The sequence below is a fragment of the Lonchura striata genome, chromosome 35, assembly GCF_050655825.1.
Source record: "Lonchura striata isolate lonStrDom1 chromosome 35, ASM5065582v1, whole genome shotgun sequence".
Classification (NCBI taxonomy): domain Eukaryota; kingdom Metazoa; phylum Chordata; class Aves; order Passeriformes; family Estrildidae; genus Lonchura; species Lonchura striata.
Window position 1 is genome coordinate 6148208 of NC_140737.1, and position 18121 is coordinate 6166328.

Genomic DNA, 18121 nt, shown 5'->3' on the forward strand with positions numbered 1-18121 from the left:
GCTGTCCTCAGTGGAAGAGGCCATCGAGGTTGCTCCAGAAGAGAGCACAAGTGATCAGGAGCTGTCCTCAGTGGAAGAAGACATCGAGGTTGCTCCAGAAGAGAGCACAAGTGACCAGGACCTGTCCTCAGTGGAAGAGGCCATCGAGAACATTCCAGAGGACAGTGAGAGTGACCAGGAGCTGTCCTCAGTGGAAGAAGACATCGAGAACATTCCCGAGGACAGTATGAGTGACCAGGAGCTGTCCCCAGTGGAAGAGGACATTGAGGTCTCTGAAGGGGACAGCACGAGAGAGGAGAAGCTGTCCCCTGCAGGAGAGGACATCATGCTCTCTTCAGGGTACAGTCTGATTGCTGAGGGGCAGTCCAAAGTGGAATTGGCCAGCAAGCTTAGTCCCGAGGACAGCACAGCTCTTCCCCCAGAGGGGCCCAGCTCTGCCAGCCCCGTGGGCACAGAGGTGGCAGCAGAGGCAGCCCCTGCCCTGCCCAGCGCCTCCCCTGCCCCAGGCAGTCCCATGAAGGCCAAGCCGGGAGCTGCTGCCCCGTCCGGAGCTGCTGAGGAGGCAGCAGTGTGGTCAGGGCTGTCAGTGCAGGAGAGGATGGACGGCTCCGATGAGGAAAACAAAAGTTGGCAGTTCTTGCATGACCTGGAGCCTTTCCTGCTTGGAGACCCTGAGCTGTCCCAGGAAGCGTCCTACAGTGAAGAATGCACGGAGGATGATCTGCCCCACGGGGAAGTCACGAGTTACCGCCAACACTTTGACTGGGAAAAATATTTGGACCAAGACCTGTCCCAGGGAGAAGTCAGCAGCTCCCAAGACCCCTCGGACTGGGAAGAATGCATTGAGCAAGTGCTGTCCGGAGGAGATGTCGTCAGCTATGCAGAAATTTCAGACTGGGAAGAATACGTTGGCCAAAACGTTTCCAGAGGGAATGGCAGCAGACCCTCAGGACTCTCCAACTGGGAAAACGACAGCAACACGGGGCTCGTGCAGGAGAACTGGCCCAAGCATGTGATCTTGGCCAAGCCCTTGTACCCAGAGGATGACGAGTGGGACGATGTGAGCCTCCTGGAGCTGCCCCCAGAACAGGACAAAGAAAAGAATGTGGACAAATGGAAAGTTTGTGTGTCAGAGCGGCTCGCAGTGCCCGTCCCTCAGGAGGCCTGGGCTGAGCACCCGGCACAGGAGCCGTGCAGCCGAGGGCCGGCGCCTGCCCCGCACAGCCCCCCCAGCCCCCGGCCTGCCCGGCTGGGAGCCCAGGCCCTCCGCGGGCAGCCGGCTGCCCCCAGGAAACGTCCCTCCCACTTCAGGCAGGCGCTGCGGGCGCTGCGGGGGCTGTTCCGCTGTCCCTGCCTCAGGCCACGCTCTGAGGAGCGAAAGAGACACAGAGAAAGGTGAAGAAGATGAGGAGAAGGAAGGTGAAGAACAGGAAGAATATGAAGATGACTTCTCCTGCCAGTCCCGCTCCTCTGTGTCGGAGCAGCAGCTGTCCGGTTCGGCTCGAGGGGCTCAGAGATTGCTGCTGCAGCTCCTCCAAGCCAGGGAAGAGAAAAGCCTTTGGATGGGCCAAGCAAGCCAAGCAAAACCCAACCAGGCAGAGCCACGAAGGCCTGGGCAGTGGGGCTTGGAAAATGCCCACCCAAAGAGCCCAAAGCTCCCCCATCCCTGCCCCGCACACACCCGGCCCCGGGCTGGAAGGTGCAGCAACCATTTCTGGGGCACAAAGCAGAGGCTCCTGGAACGGACTCTGAGCAAAAACCACTCCAGGACAACGGCAAAGAAGACAAAGACAAAGATGAAGACAATGACACAGAAAAAGAGGACAAAGACGACATAGCAGATGAAGAAGATGAAGACTGTGAAGAAGACAAAGATAAACAGGATGAAGACGATGAGGAAGACAGCAAAGAGGAAGAAGACAAAGATGAAGACTAAAAAGACAAGACATAGAACTTTTATTTTAGAATAGATAGATGAAATATAGTCATAAGAATTTAGAAATACTTAGAAGAAGAAGTGTACTAGAAATAGGAATTTCAAAATATGTAGAAGAAGAAGAAGAAGAATAGGAGAAAGAATTTAAAACTACATAGAAGTAGCAAAGAAGAAGTAGAATAGTAAAGAGTAGGAAAAGAAGAACAATAAGAAGAATAAGAATAGAAAAGAGAAAATTGAAGGAATAAGTAAAACTAGCAAATAATTTCTTGTTATTATATATTGTATATTTCTATTACGGTTATGAAATAAAAAATTAATATACATTATCTTCTAATCGCAATGCATTCTAATGTCCCCACGCTGTTCCTCTTATTGAAGAATCTGTGTGTTTCTAATAAAGTCTGTAGGGCACCAGAGCAGAGTGCCGGATTCCATGTCCTGTCTCCCCGAGGTGCCGATGGATTGTCGCAGCCCGAGCCACGGAGCGCCCCGCGAGCAGCGCGGGCTCAGCCCCGGCGGCAGCGGGAGAGTTCCCGGCCGGGCCGGCGGGGCAGGGCTGTCGCTGCTCTCTGCAGGCAAACAGGAGGCGCGGGCTGAGCCCGGCTGGCAGAGAGCTGTGCCGGGCAGCCCTTTGCAGCAGGGCTGTGCCGCCAGCACAGCGAAGGCAGCAGAGCCCCGCTCTGCCGCTGCCCGTGGCCGGGGAGCCGGGCCGGGGCTGTTCCTGCAGCCCTGCCTGCCTCCAGCAGCCCCGGGCCGGGCGGGAGGGGTTCCCCCGCTGCAGCCCCAGCTGAGGCAGCAGCAGCAGCTCTGTGCTGCTCCTGGCACATCCCTGCGGCAGCAGCTGCACGGGGCTGGGCAGCCACAGAGCCCAAAGCAGCGCAGCAGCAGCGCAGCAGCAGCGCAGCAGCAGCGCAGCTCTGGGGCTCTGCTGCTGCTGCTCCTGCTGCTGGGCAGCCCCACAGGGCTCAGGGCTGAGCAGCTGTGCCTGGAGCCCGCTCCTGGCTCCCCCAGCCTCGGGGCTGCTCCTCTGCTGCTCCAGGGCAGGGCCTTTCTCCGGGACTGGCTTTTCTTTCTGCTGGGAGAACTCTCTCACAAACCCCAGGATCCCCGGGGCTGGAAAAGCCCTCCCAGCCCAGGGAGTCCCAGCTGGGCCCCATGCCCACCTTGTCCCCAGCCCAGAGCACTCAGTGCCACCTCCAGGGGACACCTGCAGGGATGGGCACTCCAAAGCTCCCTGGGCAGCCCCTGCCAGGGCCTGAGCACCCTTTCCATGGGGAAATTGCTGCTGCTGTCCCAGCTGAGCCTGCCCTGGCCCAGCCTGAGGCCGTTCCCTCTCCTCCTCTCCCTGTTCCCTGGGAGCAGAGCCCGACCCCCCGGCTGTCCCCTCCTGGCAGGGGCTACAGAAGGATTGCTCCTTTCCTAGGCCCTCTCCTCCTCTTCTCTGCTTTCCAAAACTAAAAAGGAATCACTGAAGGATGACAAATCCCATACGAATATTTGGGACTGGATGTTGGCCCATTTCTTGTGTCCACAGGGACAACCAAGTGTCTCCCTCCTCCCATGCCCAATATCCAACCGCAGAGAGTCCCTAGGCCAGCATTCTCTCTGTGGGAGCAGCAGGAAGGAAGTTTGAGAACTTCTGCAGCCCTGAGAGAGGGGAAGGCAGGAATTCTCCTTTCTTTCTGTCTTTTCCACACCAAAGGAGACTCCTGCAATGGGAAAAGAAATTGTTCATGGTGGTGCTGCCCCGTGGGGCTCCAGCCCACAGGAGAATCCTGCAGGATATCAGGTGTGCTCCCACCTGCAGGTTGGCACTTCATAGCTGTGCCAGGAGTGGAAAAAATGGAGAGAAAATGTAGCTATCATGCTGGCATGGTAGCATCGAGGAAAGTTTTGGAAAGGCCTTGGGAATGGTAAACTGAGGAAAAGGATACATTCATGTATGCCCCATTGTTTTAGAAAGGCTTTGGGAATGAGAAACTGAGGGAAAAGATACATTTATGTATGCTCCACTGTTTCGGGAAAGTCCCGCTTCAGCATTCCTCTGTAAACCTCCTTCTCCCCACCCCTGAGCAGTTCCCATTGGACCTGGCCCCTGGGGTGGTTCTGATGTGCTTTAGCTGAACACTGCCTCTATTGTTTAGACCTTATCTCTTAATTTTGCTGTATAAAACCGTATCTGGGCAATAGCCCGGGGCCTTTGGTCCCTGCTACCATTCAGGCAATACAATCTCTCTGGACAAGCATACCATTGGTCTCTCTTGGTCTCTTTATCTCGAATCCTAGCGGTGACTGAGGCAACGCCGCAGCTCGGACCGTGCTAACCCAGACGCTGCCTGGTAAGCCCAGGGCAGTGGGACCGCGGAAAACCCCGGCCCCGAGAGGGGACAGCTAGCCGGAGGGTCCCGGGGGGCCGGGGGAGGAACGGGGGACAGCAGCGAGGAACCCTCAAAAGCAACAAGTGGCAGTCCAAAGAGAAGCAACAAGTGGCGCACCAACGTTGGGCTTTGCATTGGTCTGAGCGAGCGAGGCCCCAGCCGTTGTGGACAGTGCACTGGCTAGGAGCTTTTCCAGGGGCTTTGCAGTGTCACCGCGAGCCACAGAGTGGCGAGCGGTGCGAATAAGCCGCCACGCAGGCTGTCAGCTACGCGGGGAGAAGCTCTCGGATCACGCTGGTGGTGAGGCATTTGCCTCTCCACGCAGCCCGGTGGGACTGTTGCCGTGGGGACAGACGCCGATTTCTGTCCGGCACGGTCTCCGCGGGTTTGGACGACACCTCCCAACACCCGGGAAACTGCCCGCGGATTCGGGAACCGTTGCTGCAGTTGGTGTCTAAAGGACGGCGGTGGGTGAGTCTCGGTACTGGGGGGCAGGGGCCTGGCCAGGAGACATTGGCTCTCGTGTGCCCGAGAGGGGACACGCCAGCGCGCAGGCATGACGAGAGTTTCCGTCGTCGCTTTAGAACTTTGGTGTTTGCTGCAGTAACTGGTTGAGATTTGCTGTGAAGGCAGCAATGGGTGTTACGCTGACTACACAGCAGAAAGAGATTTATAAACAAGTTCAGGAACCCCTGCAGAGAGCAGGTGTCAAATTTCCTAAGAGCCTTGTGAAAGAGTTTGTCAGATGGTTATCAGTAAGTTTTCCGAAGGTAACAGAGCAAGTAGTGAGAGAAAGACGATTTTGGAAGCGTGTGGGTGCAGTGCTGAGTGAAAGGACAAAGGCAGGAGATCCCTCAGTGAAAGAAGGTTTTATGAGAATGTTTTTGTTCATTTACGATGTTGTGAAAGAGAGTGCAGACACTCAGGGCGCCCGGGAGCAAAAAAGAGCCCCGTCGCGTCCCCTGTGTCCCCCCGCACCCCCTGCGGTGATAAAACTAACCGTGAAGATGTAGATTTAGTTCTTAATTCTTCTCCATCTCCTGCTTTCGCTCCTGCAGCTGAAAATCCATGCTTTGCACCCACCATCCCCCTCGTGCAGCCACCAAAAGATGGAGGTGGCCACGCGGTGTTCCCTGTCCTCCCTCTGCCAGACTTCGCACCACTCCCTTCGCCCATCCCCAATCCCAACCCCTCCTCCCTTGTGGCGATTCAGCCCCCGGCTCAGCCCACATTCCAGCCCACATTCCAGCCCGCAGTCCAGCCCTCAGCTCCTCCTCTCGCAGTAGCATCACCACCCCCTGTCCCTGCTCCGCTCCACATGGCCCCGCCGGCTGCGGCCACTCCCACACAAGCCGGCCCCTCTCCCTCTCTCTCTCCCAGTCTCCCTGACAACGGCAGCGCCGAGACTGTCAGCACGAGGAACCGGGAAGCGGTCAGTGACACCGACCCTGCGTTCCTGGCCCCTGTGATCTATAATGCCAGGGGACAGAACGCCAAATGGGAGCCCCTTTCGTAGGATAGTATTAGGGAACTTTGCAAAACAAAGCGTGAGTTTGGGGAAAGAAGTGAATTTTTAAAGAGCATTTTAAAAGCTACTCTAAGCTTCAAAACATATGTCCCTGCTGACTTGAAACGTCTTTTCAGTTGCTTGCTCCCTTAGTCTGAGTTTAGATTGTGGGAAAGAACCTGGAAAAGGATTGCAGGACATCTCCTCCCAGAGATTTTGCAAAGTCCAAGCCATTCCACAGATATAGAGGATGAGGAAATCACTTTAGAACATCTAGTGGGTGAGGGTGATTGGAGCCAAGCTGAAAAGCAAGCCGCAGGCATCCCCAGAGCAGTGTTGGACCTGTCCAGGGATGCAGCAGAAAGTGCATTTTTTAACATGCCTTCTAAAGAACCTGTTGTTTCTTATACCGCTTTGAAGCAGTCTGTTGCAGAACCATTCATGGATTTTGTGGATCGAGTGCGAGCCTCTGTGGAAAAGAGGGTGCAAAATCCAGAGCTCCAAGACCAACTTACATTAGAACTTGTCACCGCAAATGCAAATGAAGCCTGTCAGCGAGTCATCCTGGCCCTTCCATCATCGCCTCCCCCCACACTCGATCAGCTCATCGAGGAGTGCACCAGGAAAGCTGTGCTGATAACAGAGGACTCAGTGATAAAGCCATGGGAAAGGGTGGTTGCTTCAGCAGCAGCAACCCCTAGGACTCCAGGGTCTGAAGGGCTTCCTCAACAAGGGGGGAAAGTGGGAGGGGGGGGAATCTTTTTCCTTTATACTGGCAGAGCAAATTGTATCTTTTTCAGAGTTAGTTCACTTTGTTGTATGATTTTATCTTTCTTTCAGACTAGCAGAATGTCAATTTCCACATTCCTGCTCATCGTTTGGTTCCAGGGAATGGCCATCTACCCTTCCACAGTGGATGCATGGATTGTTCCACAGCCCAAGAAAAATGTATGGGTCAGGCTAGCCCAAGCCTTGCAACAAGATCATATGTGTTTGTCCACTGCCTCAGCAGAAAATCCAATGTCCACATGTTTAATAGGGGTGCCAAGTAAGGAGGATGAGTTCCCAATTGATCTGGTCCATTTGCAAAACCAGGTGAATGAAAATAAAATACCTAAAGGTGCAGGACAAATTAAAGCACCAGTGCGAAACCCCCTCATTTTGTGGCAAGGATGGGTCTCACATTTACCCACTGCCAAGGGAGAGCCCCAGGAATTAGAACTCCTAGGCTCTGCAAAAGCTGAATTTTGCATTCAATTTGATTTTTCCCCAACCAAAGAAGTAAAATTATATGAGCATGTCAAACAGTACAAGGTAGAATTCAGAGCAGGTCAATGGTGCACAGCTGTCTATAAGCTGAAATTTGCATCCACCACTGATTTCCGTCCACGCAAGCTGGACAAGGGAATGTTTCTTATCTGTGGGGACAGAACATACCCAGGAATCCCCTCTCGTCTTATTGGAGGTCCATGCACTTTTGGGCATCTGACCCTTGCTCCCCCCAACATGACCCAAATTCCAATTGGGCAAGCAAAAGGTGAGAAAAAAATTACTAAGCGGAGTGCGAGTCAATTTGATGAACATTGTGATGCAGAAATTTACCATTGGGCAAAATCCAAAAGAGTTGCTGTCTCTGTGTTTTTACCATGGGTTGCGGCAGCCAAAGCATTGAGTGAATTAGGCAATCTAGATTGCTGGGTGACCAAGCAGGCAAATTTAACATCAGTGGCCCTGAGTGACCTCCTGGAAGATGAGGAAATAACCAGAAATGTTACCCTCCAAAATAGGGCAGCTATTGATTTCCTGCTGTTGGCACATGGTCATGGATGTAAAGAATTTGATGGGCTGTGTTGTTTTGATCTGTCATCTAAAGGTCAGAGTGTCCACTCGTCCATTCAGGAAATGAGAAGCCTCATTGGGAGTGTGAAGCAAGAAAATGAAGATTGGTTTAAAAATCTGTTCAAAGATTGGGATCTTTCTGGGTGGGAAGTGATTCTTTTAAAAGACATCCTTTACTTTCTAGTTGCATTGTTTTTAGTTCTGTTAGCATTCGGGATTCTGAAGCAAATCATCTCCAAGGTCATCACCTCAAAGCTGAAGGCTTCTGCACCGGTTTTCATCACTGCTGCCGACACGGAAAGCGATTGGTGGGAAGACGACAAGCAGAAAGACACTGCAGTTTAAGAGCCACAGTTTACCTTTTCCCAAGGCACTGTTCTTCTTAATAAGTAAAGAAGAGGGAGTTGTAGCTATCAGCTCCAAGGTCATCACCTCGAAGCTGAAGGCTTCCGCACCAGTTGTCATCGCTGCTGCCGCCACGGAAAGCGATTGGTGGGAAGACGACAAGCAGAAAGACACTGCAGTTTAAGAGCCACAGTTTTACTTTCTCCCAAGGCACTGTTCTTCTTAATAAGTAAAGAAGGGGGAATAAGTAAAGAAGCTGGCATGGTAGCATGGAGGAAGGGTTTGGAAAGGCCTTGGGAATGGTAAACTGAGGAAAAGGATACATTCATGTATGCCCCATTGTTTTAGAAAGGCTTTGGGAATGAGAAACTGAGGGAAAAGATACATTTATGTATGCTCCACTGTCTCGGGAAAGTCCCGCTTCAGCATTCCTCTGTAAACCCCCTTCTCCCCACCCCTGAGCAGTTCCCATTGGACCTGGCCCCTGGGGTGGTTCTGATGTGCCTTAGCTGGACACTGCCTCTATTGTTTAGACCTTATCTCTTAATTTTGCTGCATAAAACTGTATTTGGGCAATAGCCCGGGGCCTTTGGTCCCTGCTACCGTTCAGGCAATACAATCTCTCTGGACAAGCATACCATTGGTCTCTCTTGGTCTCTTTATCTCGAATCCTAGTGGCAACTGAGGCAACGCCGCAGCTTAGACCGTGCTAACCCAGACGCTGCCTGGTAAGCCCAGGGCAGCGGGACCGCAGAAAACCACGGCCCCGGAGGGGACAGCTAACCGGAGGGTCCTGGGGGGCCAGGGAGGGACGGGGGACAGAAGCGAGGAACCCTCAAAAGCAACAAGTGGCAGTCCAAAGAGAAGCAACAAGAAAACAGATTATCCAGAACCACACTTGATCTGTCTCCTCTCACTCCCTGCACTTGGAGAAGGTGCTGGATAAATGACGGAGGGCAAGTGTAGGAAATCAGGAGGAACTCTGATTTTACTCCCCGTGTGCTGCCGTGCAGCCTCGGAAAGGAGAGGAGCTTTTGTGCACGGCTGAAGCGTGCGAGTCCTCCGGGAGTTCCACAACCATTCTGAAGCCTTGGACCCAGCTATGGGTTTTTCCCTGATGCTGCTCAGTTTTGCTTCATTGTGCCCAAAATAAAAAAGATCACAGGAAACAAATTTAAACATGGTAAAAGACAAGAGCAACAGGTGACAAGACTCTGAAAATTTTTGATAGCCTAGCTTTTTCTTTTATTGAATCTTTTGTTAGTAGAGATGTTGCTAACTATTTGTTTATGACTTTTGACCCACAGGGACCTCTAATTATGCCAGTTTAGTGTTTATGATTTTTTTCACACCAGTGTACGACAGAATAGTTCAATCAAAAGCGGTTTTCTATCCCAAGGAGACCGAAACATTCACTTTTCTCTCCCAAGTAGACTAAAGCCTGTGGTTTTAGTGTCACATCCCACAGAGCTCGGCCCTGGAGCGCTGCTGCCGCGGCCGAGCGCAGCCCCGGGGCCGCTGTGCGGGTGCATTGGAAGGGCACGGACACAATGGCAGCGCCGTGTGTCTTTGTGCTCCAGGTTTGCGCTGCCCGTGCGGGCGGAGCGGGGCTGGCGGGAGCCGCGCTCCCCTCAGAGCCCCTGAGGGCGGCAGCGATGGCGGCGCCGCTCCCTCAGCGCCCGGCCCCGGCCCCGGCGGGCGGGGAGCCCTCGGCAGCGCCCGGCCGGCAGCAGGGAGCGAGCCCCGGCCCGGCCGCTGTGCCCGTGGCGCCGCAGGGGCGAGGGGAGAGCCGCAGGAGCCGCTGCCTCGGGCCCTGCCCCGGGCCGGGGGCAGCGGCCGGGCCCCGGCCCCGCGGCAGCGCAGGAGGCTCTGGCGGTGCCGCTTCTCCAGCTCGGCCCGGTGCCCGGGCACGGCCCCGGCCTCGGGGCTGCCCCTGCCCCGCTCGGCTGCCCGTGCCCTGCCCGGCCGCCGAGGCCGCGCTCGCTGCCCCCGGGTGCCGCTGCTGCGGGCAGGGCCGAGCCCCGGGGCCCGGGCACAGCCCTGAGGGACACCCCTGCTCCCCGGGCTGCCGCGGCTCCTGGAGCCGCTGCCCACGAGCCTCCGGCACGGCCGTGCGGCCAATTCCTCGTGCCCTGGGCAGCGCAGCCCGCACGGCCAGGGCTCGGCACTGCGGGGCCGGGCTGCCGTGGGCCAGCGGGGCCAAAGCCTCGCAGGGCTCGGGGCACAGCAGGGCCCGCCAGGACACCGCTCTGGGGATGCTCCCGGCCAGCTCCTGCCCGAGCCCCCGGAACCCGGGCTGGCTCTGTGCGCTCCGGCAGCCACGGCGGGACCGGGCAACAGCCGGGGACTGGGCTTTGCCCACAGGTGAACCTGCAGAGCTGCAAGCTCTGCCCTGCACGCTGTTACAGCCACGGCAGGGACCAGGCCAGGGAGGAAGGAGGAGCCTCTTTGCCTTCAGCTTCCACTGGGAAAGTTTATTAGAGGTGCAGGGAGCAGGATAGAAAAGAGCCCCTCACCCTCGTTTGCGAGGGGTTTTGCTCAGATCCAAGTCAGGCGGTGGGCACAAACAGCAAAGAAACAGGGAATCCTCAGGGCAGGAGTGAGGGTGATAGTAAAAGGGTTTTAAAATCATGGGGATTAAGAGTTAAAAGGAAAAATAAGCTTAGTAGGCGCTAGAAAAATAAACACGCTAAGCACATGGAGAACTCATACTTGCTAGAACTGCACTGTGTAGCTAGTACATGATAATTGATATAATTGTTAGATGTGATGATTGTTTAGTAATTAAATATAATTACTAAACAATCATAAGAATAATCCTGAGAAACTCTGGTCAGTGACCTAAGAATGATCACGAGAACTCATGTTGATACATACAATAGAACAATATAAGTTTAATAATTAATATGTGAGTTATGTAACGATAGAATATAAAATATGTTCAGCTCAAAAGCTATGTTGGAGTCAGATTTGGGTTTGTACCCCAACTCCCAGAGCTCTTAATAAAAGCGCCTGCATATAATCATATCCCGTGATTATGTGTGTTTCTGAACGCTAACAAGGGGATTACAGCAACACTGTGAGACTATCAGGATCGGGGGAGCAGAAGGAAAAGCACAGGACCCAGTGGGACATCCTGGATTATGGGATTTCCAAGTGGGGCTTTGTTATGGTTTGACACTGGCACAATGCTAGCGTCTCTATGAAAATGTAACCTCTCAGTTGAATACTGTGAAATGTGGTCGAAAACAGAGCAAAGCAGGCTGAAGCTTAATAACAAGGGAAAAACTTTATTAAGCCACTACTGTTATACTACTATAAAACAAAAAAAGAAAGGAAAAAAACTCACACGCACAAAATTTAAAATGAAGACGTTTTAAAATATTCATAATCTTACCACCTAAATTTAACAAAGTACACTGAGACAGAACATGGACCATAATCGGTTCCCACCCTCTAGATAATTAATAAAAAGAGAGAGTTCTCCTGGGAATTCTGCTTTTAACCCCTCTGTGTTCTCAGAGGCGTGTCCACCTTCAAGAGGTCAATATCCAAACTGACCTCTTCTTTCCAATAAAATTCTTTTTCCACATCAAACCACGACAGGATCTCAATCAGGGAGTGGCCCAGGAGCTGAGTGGCAGGGAACATTCAGGAAAAAGGGTCACGGTTGCCTGGACATGCAGGGAAGGGACTGGGACAAAGGGAGGGGAATAGTTGAGGGACACCTTTAAAGGGAGTGTGCAATTTAGGGAAAAACAACAACTTGGTGAAAACATGGGCAGACAACAGAATGAACGATTTAACAATAACTTAATGAAATAAACATAAACCAAGACAGGTTCCTGTCTGCTCCACTGCTGTTGGGGTGCTGGGGGTGGCCCTTTGTGACACGGCACATGGTGTCACGGCCCTTTGTGATGTGGGATGTGATGGTGGCCGGAGACCCTTGTGACATCAGGGAGCCCCGCCCGGGCTGAGGGTCTCCAAGGGGCACAGAGCCCTGGGGTGCCCAGTCCCAGGAGAGCCGCTCTCTGAGGAGGACGCAGCTCCCTGGCTCTGTCTGCGCCAGACGCCGACAGCAACAGCGGCCGACAGCGACAGACAGAGACAGCGACGAGGACAAAGCCAACTCCACCTCCCGGTCCCACAGCACCTTGCCCAGCTGGCTGGAAGCCACCAGCGAGCCGTGGTCAGGGGCAGTGGCAGCTCAGTCCTGCCACTGTCACAGACTGAGGAGGAGGAGAGGCTCTTTGTGAAAATGGACCGTGAGGTTTCCCAGAGGGAAGATGTGGAAGAGACCCGCCAGAGAGGAGGTCCAGGAGACCAAGAAGTGTCCCAGCATGGAGCCTGGTGCAGGCAAGATCTGTACCAAGGCCAGGTACGTGTGGGAGTTTGGGAAGTTTCCCAGTCCAGAGGGGGGACACACCAAGAGCTCAATGAAGGGGAAGAAACCATCAGAGCTCAGGAGCTGTCCCAGTGGGAGGAGGACAGTGAGATGTACCAAGAGGGGTGGGAGAGGGAAGAACGTGTGACAACCCAAGAGATTTCCCAGTGGGGAATAGATGTGAGTGGGCAGCAGGAGATGGGATGGGGAGAGGATGAGAGGTGCCACGAGCTGTACCTGCAGAGAGATCTGTGTGTCCCAGAGGATTCCCAAGGGGATGATGCCCAAGAGCATTCCCAGAGCGAAGGTGAGAGGTACCAGGACCTCTCAGCATGGGGACAAGGTGTACACTCCCACATGTCCCAATGGGAAGACAGGAGAGAGCTGGAATTGTCCCAAGTGGGAGACAGCAGTGGCAGGGAGCTGTGCCAAGGACCAGACGCTGCAGCCCAAGAGCTGCCCCAGTGGGACGATGCGAGTGAGCGAAAGCTGTCCCAAAGGGGGGAAGATGTGAGCAGGCAGGAGCTGTCCCAATGGGGACACCACATCAGCTCTGAGATCTGGGACAGACCCTTGTGCCCAGGGAGGGACGAGGAGCCTCAGCCTTGTCCCCCAGAGGGGCCCAGCTCTGCCAGCCCCGCGGACACAGAGGTGGCAGCAGAGGCAGTGCCTGCCCTGACCAGCGCCTCTCCTTCCCTGCAGAGTCCCACGGAGGCCGAGCCGGCAGCTGCTGCCCCGGCTGGAGCTGCTGAGGAGGACGAGGAGCCCTCTGAGCCTCTCCTGTCCCAAGGGGAAGATTTGGGAAACCAAGAGCTGCTCCCTTGGGAGGACGATGTCAGCTCCAGTTCTTTGGAGAACCCACTGGGCTCATTGAAGGAGGAGAAGAACACCCAGACTTGTTCCTCATCCAGTGACGAGGAGCTGTCCCAGGTCGAAGAGGCCATCGAGCTCCCTCCAGGGGACAGCAACACCGAGCCAGAGCTGTCCTCAGTGGAAGAGGCAATTGAGGACATCCCATGGGACAGCACAAGTGACCAGGAGCTGTCCCCAGTGAAAGAGTCCCTTGAGGGCATTCCAGAGGACAGCACAAGAGAGAAGGAGCTGTCCTCAGTGGAAGAGGACATCAAGGTTGTTCCAGAGGACAGCAGAAATGAGCAGGAGCTGTCCTCAGTGGAAGAGGCCATCAACAACATTCCAGAGGACAGCACAAGAGACAAGGAGCTGTCCTTAGTGGAAGAGGCAAGTGATGATTTTGCATGGGACAGCACAAGTGACCCAGAGCTGTCCTCTGTGGAAGAGGCAATTGAAGATATTCCATGGGACAGCACAAGTGACCCAGAGCTGTCCTCTGTGGAAGAGGCCCTCGAGAACATTCCAGAGGACAGCACAAGTGACCAGGAGCTGTCCTCAGGGGAAAAAACCATCAAGATTTTTCCAAAGGATGGTACAAGTGCCGAGGAGTTGTCCCCAGTGGAAGAGGCCATTGAGAACATTCCAGAGGACAGCACAAGTGATCAGGAGCTGTCCTCAGTGGAAGAGGCCATCGATGTTGCTCCAGAGGATGGCACAAGTGACCAGGAGCTGTCCTCAGTGGAAGAGGCCATCGAGAACATTCCAGAGGACAGCATGAGTGACCAGAAGCTGTCCTCAGTGGAAGAAGACATAGAGAACATTCCCGAGGACAGCATGAGTGACCAGGAGCTGTCCTCAGTGGAAGAGGACATCAAATCTATTCTGGAGGACAGCACAAGGGATGAGGAGCTGTCCCCAGTGGAAGAGGACATTGAGGTCTCTGAAGGGAACAGCACAAGAGAGGAGAAGCTGTCCCCTGCAGTCGAGGACATCATGCTCTCTTCAGGGTACAGTCTGATTACTGAGGGGCAGTCCAAAGTGGAATTGGCCATCATGCTTAGTCCCGTGGACAGCACGGCTCTTCCCCCAGAGGGGCCCAGCTCTGCCAGCCCCGTGGGCACAGAGGTGGCAGCAGAGGCAGCCCCTGCCCTGCCCAGCGCCTCCCCTGCCCCAGGCAGTCCCATGGAGGCCGAGCCGGGAGCTGCTGCCCCATCCGGAGCTGCTGAGGAGGCAGAAGTGTGGTCAGGGCTGTCAGTGCAGGAGAGGATGGACGGCTCTGATGAGGAAAACAAAAGTTGGCAATTTTTGCATGACATGGAGCCTTTCCTGCTTGGAGACCCTGAGCTGTCCCAGGAAGCGTCCTACTGTGAAGAATGCATGGAGGAAGATCTGCCCCACGGGGAAGTCACGAGTTACCACCAACACTTTGACTGGGAAAAATATTTGGACCGAGACCTGTCCCAGGGAGAAGTCAGCAGCTCCCAAGACCCCTCGGACTGGGAAGAATGCATTGAGCAAGTGCTGTCCGGAGGAGATGTTGTCAGCTATGCAGAAATTTCAGACTGGGAAGAATACGTTGGCCAAAACGTTTCCAGAGGGAATGGCAGCAGACCCTCAGGACTCTCCAACTGGGAAAACGACAGCAACACGGGGCTCGTGCAGGAGAACTGGCCCAAGGACGTCATCTTGGCCAAGCCCTTGTGCCCAGAGGACGACGAGTGGGACGATGTGAGCCTCCTGGAGCTGCCCCCAGAACAGGACAAAGAAAAGAATGTGGACAAGTGGAAAGTTTTTGTGTCAGAGGGGCTCGCAGTGCCCGTCCCTCGGGAGGCCTGGGCTGAGCGCCCGGCACAGGAGCCGTGCAGCCGAGGGCCGGCGCCTGCCCCGCACAGCCCCCCCAGCCCCCGGCCTGCCCGGCTGGGAGCCCAGGCCCTCCGCGGGCAGCCGGCTGCCCCCAGGAAACGTCCCTCCCGCTTCGGGCGGGCGCTGCGGGCGCTGCGGGGGCTGTTCCGCTGTCCCTGCTTCAGGCCACGCTCTGAGGACTGAAAGAGACACAGATAAAGGTGAAGAACAGGAAGAGAAGAAAGGTGAAGAACAGGAAGAAGATGAAGGTGACCGCTCCTGCCAGTCCCGCTCCTCTGTGTTGGAACAGCAGCTGTCTGGTTTGGCTCGAGGGGCTCAGAGATTACTGCTGCAGCTCCTCCAAACCAGGGAAGAGAAAAGCCTTTGGATGGGCCAAGCAAGCAAAGCAAAACCCAACCAGGCAGAGCCACGAAGGCCTGGGCAGTGGGGCTTGGAAAATGCCCACCCAAAGAGCCCAAAGCTCCCCCATCCCTGCCCCGCACACACCCGGCCCCGGGCTGGAAGGTGCAGCAACCATTTCTGGGGCACAAAGCAGAGGCTCCTGGAACTGACTCTGAGCACAAACCGTTCCAGGACAATGGCAAAGACGACAAAGATGAAGACAATGACACAGAAAAAGAGGACAAAGACGACATAGCAGATGAAGAAGACAAAGACAGTGAAGAAGATGAAGACAAACAGGATGAAGAAGATGAGGAAGACAGCAAAGAGGAAGAAGACAAAGATGAAGACTAAAAAGACAAGACATAGAATGATTATTTAAGAATAGATAGATGAAATATAGTCATAAGAATTTAGAAATACTTAGAAGAAGAAGTGTACTAGAAATAGGAATTTCAAAATATATAGAAGAAGACGTATAGGAATAGGAATAAGAATTTCAAAATATGTAGAAGAAGAAGAAGAAGAATAGGAGTAAGAATAAAAAAATACATAGAAGTAGCAAAGAAGAAGAAGAATAGTAAAGAGTAGGAAAAGAAGAACAATAAGAGGAATAAGAATAGAAAAGTGAAGAGAATATTGAAAGAATAAGGAAAACTAGCAATTAATTTATTTTTATTACATATTGTATATTTCTTTCACAGTTATGAAATAAAAGCATTAATGTACCGTGTGTTGTAATCGCAATGCATTCTAATGTCCCCACGCTGTTCCCGTTATTGAAGAATCTGTGTGTTTCTAATAAAGTCTGTAGGGCACCAGAGCAGAGTGCCCGGATCCCATGTCCTGTCTCCCCGAGGTGCCGATGGATTGTCCCAGCCCGTGGCACGGAGCGCCCCGCGAGCAGCGCGGGCTCAGCCCCGGCGGCAGCAGGAGAGTTCCCGGCCGGGCCGGCGGGGCAGGGCTGTCGCTGCTCTCTGCAGGCAAACGGGAGGCGCAGGCTGAGCCCGGCTGGCAGAGAGCTGTGCCGGGCAGCCCTTTGCAGCAGGGCTGTGCCGCCAGCACAGCAAAGGCAGCAGAGCCCCGCTCTGCCGCTGCCCGTGGCCGGGGAGCCGGGCCGGGGCTGTTCCTGCAGCCCTGCCTGCCTCCAGCAGCCCCGGGCCGGGCGGGAGGGGTTCCCCCGCTGCAGCCCCAGCTGAGGCAGCAGCAGCAGCTCTGTGCTGCTCCTGGCACATCCCTGCGGCAGCAGCTGCACGGGGCTGGGCAGCCGCAGAGCCCAAAGCGGCGCAGCAGCAGCGCAGCAGCAGCGCAGCTCTGGGGCTCTGCTGCTGCTGCTGGGTGGAGAAGATAAAGATGATGAAAATATTAAATATACATAGAAGTAGAATAGTCATAGGAACTGAAAAATACGTCGAAGAAGACAAGGATAAAAACAGTAGTAATATTAATGTAAATTATAAGAGGAATAACAATTTAAGAATATACAAATGATAATATTTAATGAATAACAGAGGTACAGCTCCAATCTCTGCTCCCTGGGACAGGGACAGCACCAGGGAGCAGCTGGGGCTGGCCCAGGAGGGATTTAGGGTGGGTTTTAGGGAAAGCTTATTCCCCAGAGGTGCTGGCACTGCCCAGGCTGCCCAGGGAATGGGCACGGCCCCGAGGCTGCCAGAGCTGCAGGAGCCTTTGGCCAGCGCTGCCAGGGATGCCCAGGGTGGGGTTGGTGGTGAGTCTGGGCTGGGACAGGACTTGGGCTGGATGGATCCTTTGCAGCTCAGGATATTCTGTGATTTCATGGAATTTCAGGAGAGTGGGCAGCAGGTGCAGAACAGAAGGGTCTGGCTCAGCATAGATAGAATTCCCAAGCTCTGAGGCTTTTCTGAGCATGTTGGTGCCATCACCTCTGGAGACTTTAAGAACAGGCTGGAGAAATACCTCTCAAGAATAACAATTTTTTAAGACAGCTGACGTTTCTAGTCCCTTCCAGCCCTCTGTTTCTACCATTTGGGGACTTTGCTTAAATAATACTTTTGAAAGCTCACCCTGGGGGTAAATTTACTGGGTTACATCTCTAACAAGTGCAGCAGGAATGTGCCATCTATTGGGCTCTGCTACTGTAGGTCTGAACAGCAGCAGGAATTCAGGTGTCACTTCTACATCCACCTTTCCACCACGAAAAATACTCCCCAAAAAGCTTTGAGGTGAAGGGAGCAGCCAGTTTGTAATTCTGAGGCTGTTACTTCCAGAGAGATATGAGACATTAGCAGCTAAATGAGAAAATCGGCACAAATCCAGACTGCACCATCCCATCCACAAATGGAATAAAACTTTTCTTTATTTCTACATTTTTTCTTTATTCTCCCTTATCTTGATTTGTTTTCTCTTCACTGAACTTTGCACAAGTGGCTGGAATCAGGTATTCCCTTGACTCCACTCAAAACAACATCCCCAAACTCCTCTGGCAGTGCAGGCAGGAAAACGCCTGGACAAGTGGCTCACAGAGACCACATCGAAGAGAGAAAAATTATTGTCTTGGTTAGACAAGACAGGAGTCTGTGAAAGAGGGCAAAGCCTCCTGTACAATGGAGAACGGCAAACCCCCCTCCCTCTGAATTACCAGGATCTTT

The 18121-nt window shown here is 53.9% G+C and overlaps 1 protein-coding gene across 1 annotated transcript; it reads left to right on the forward strand.

Annotated features, from left to right (window-relative positions):
• Nucleotides 1-4858: 4858 nt before the first annotated feature.
• On the forward strand, nt 4859-8745 carry LOC146764315 (uncharacterized). Its single transcript, XM_085565113.1, has one exon. The coding sequence runs from the start codon at nt 6203-6205 to the stop codon at nt 8006-8008; it is 1806 nt and encodes a 601-aa protein (XP_085421239.1). The 5' UTR covers nt 4859-6202; the 3' UTR covers nt 8009-8745.
• Nucleotides 8746-18121: the final 9376 nt, after the last annotated feature.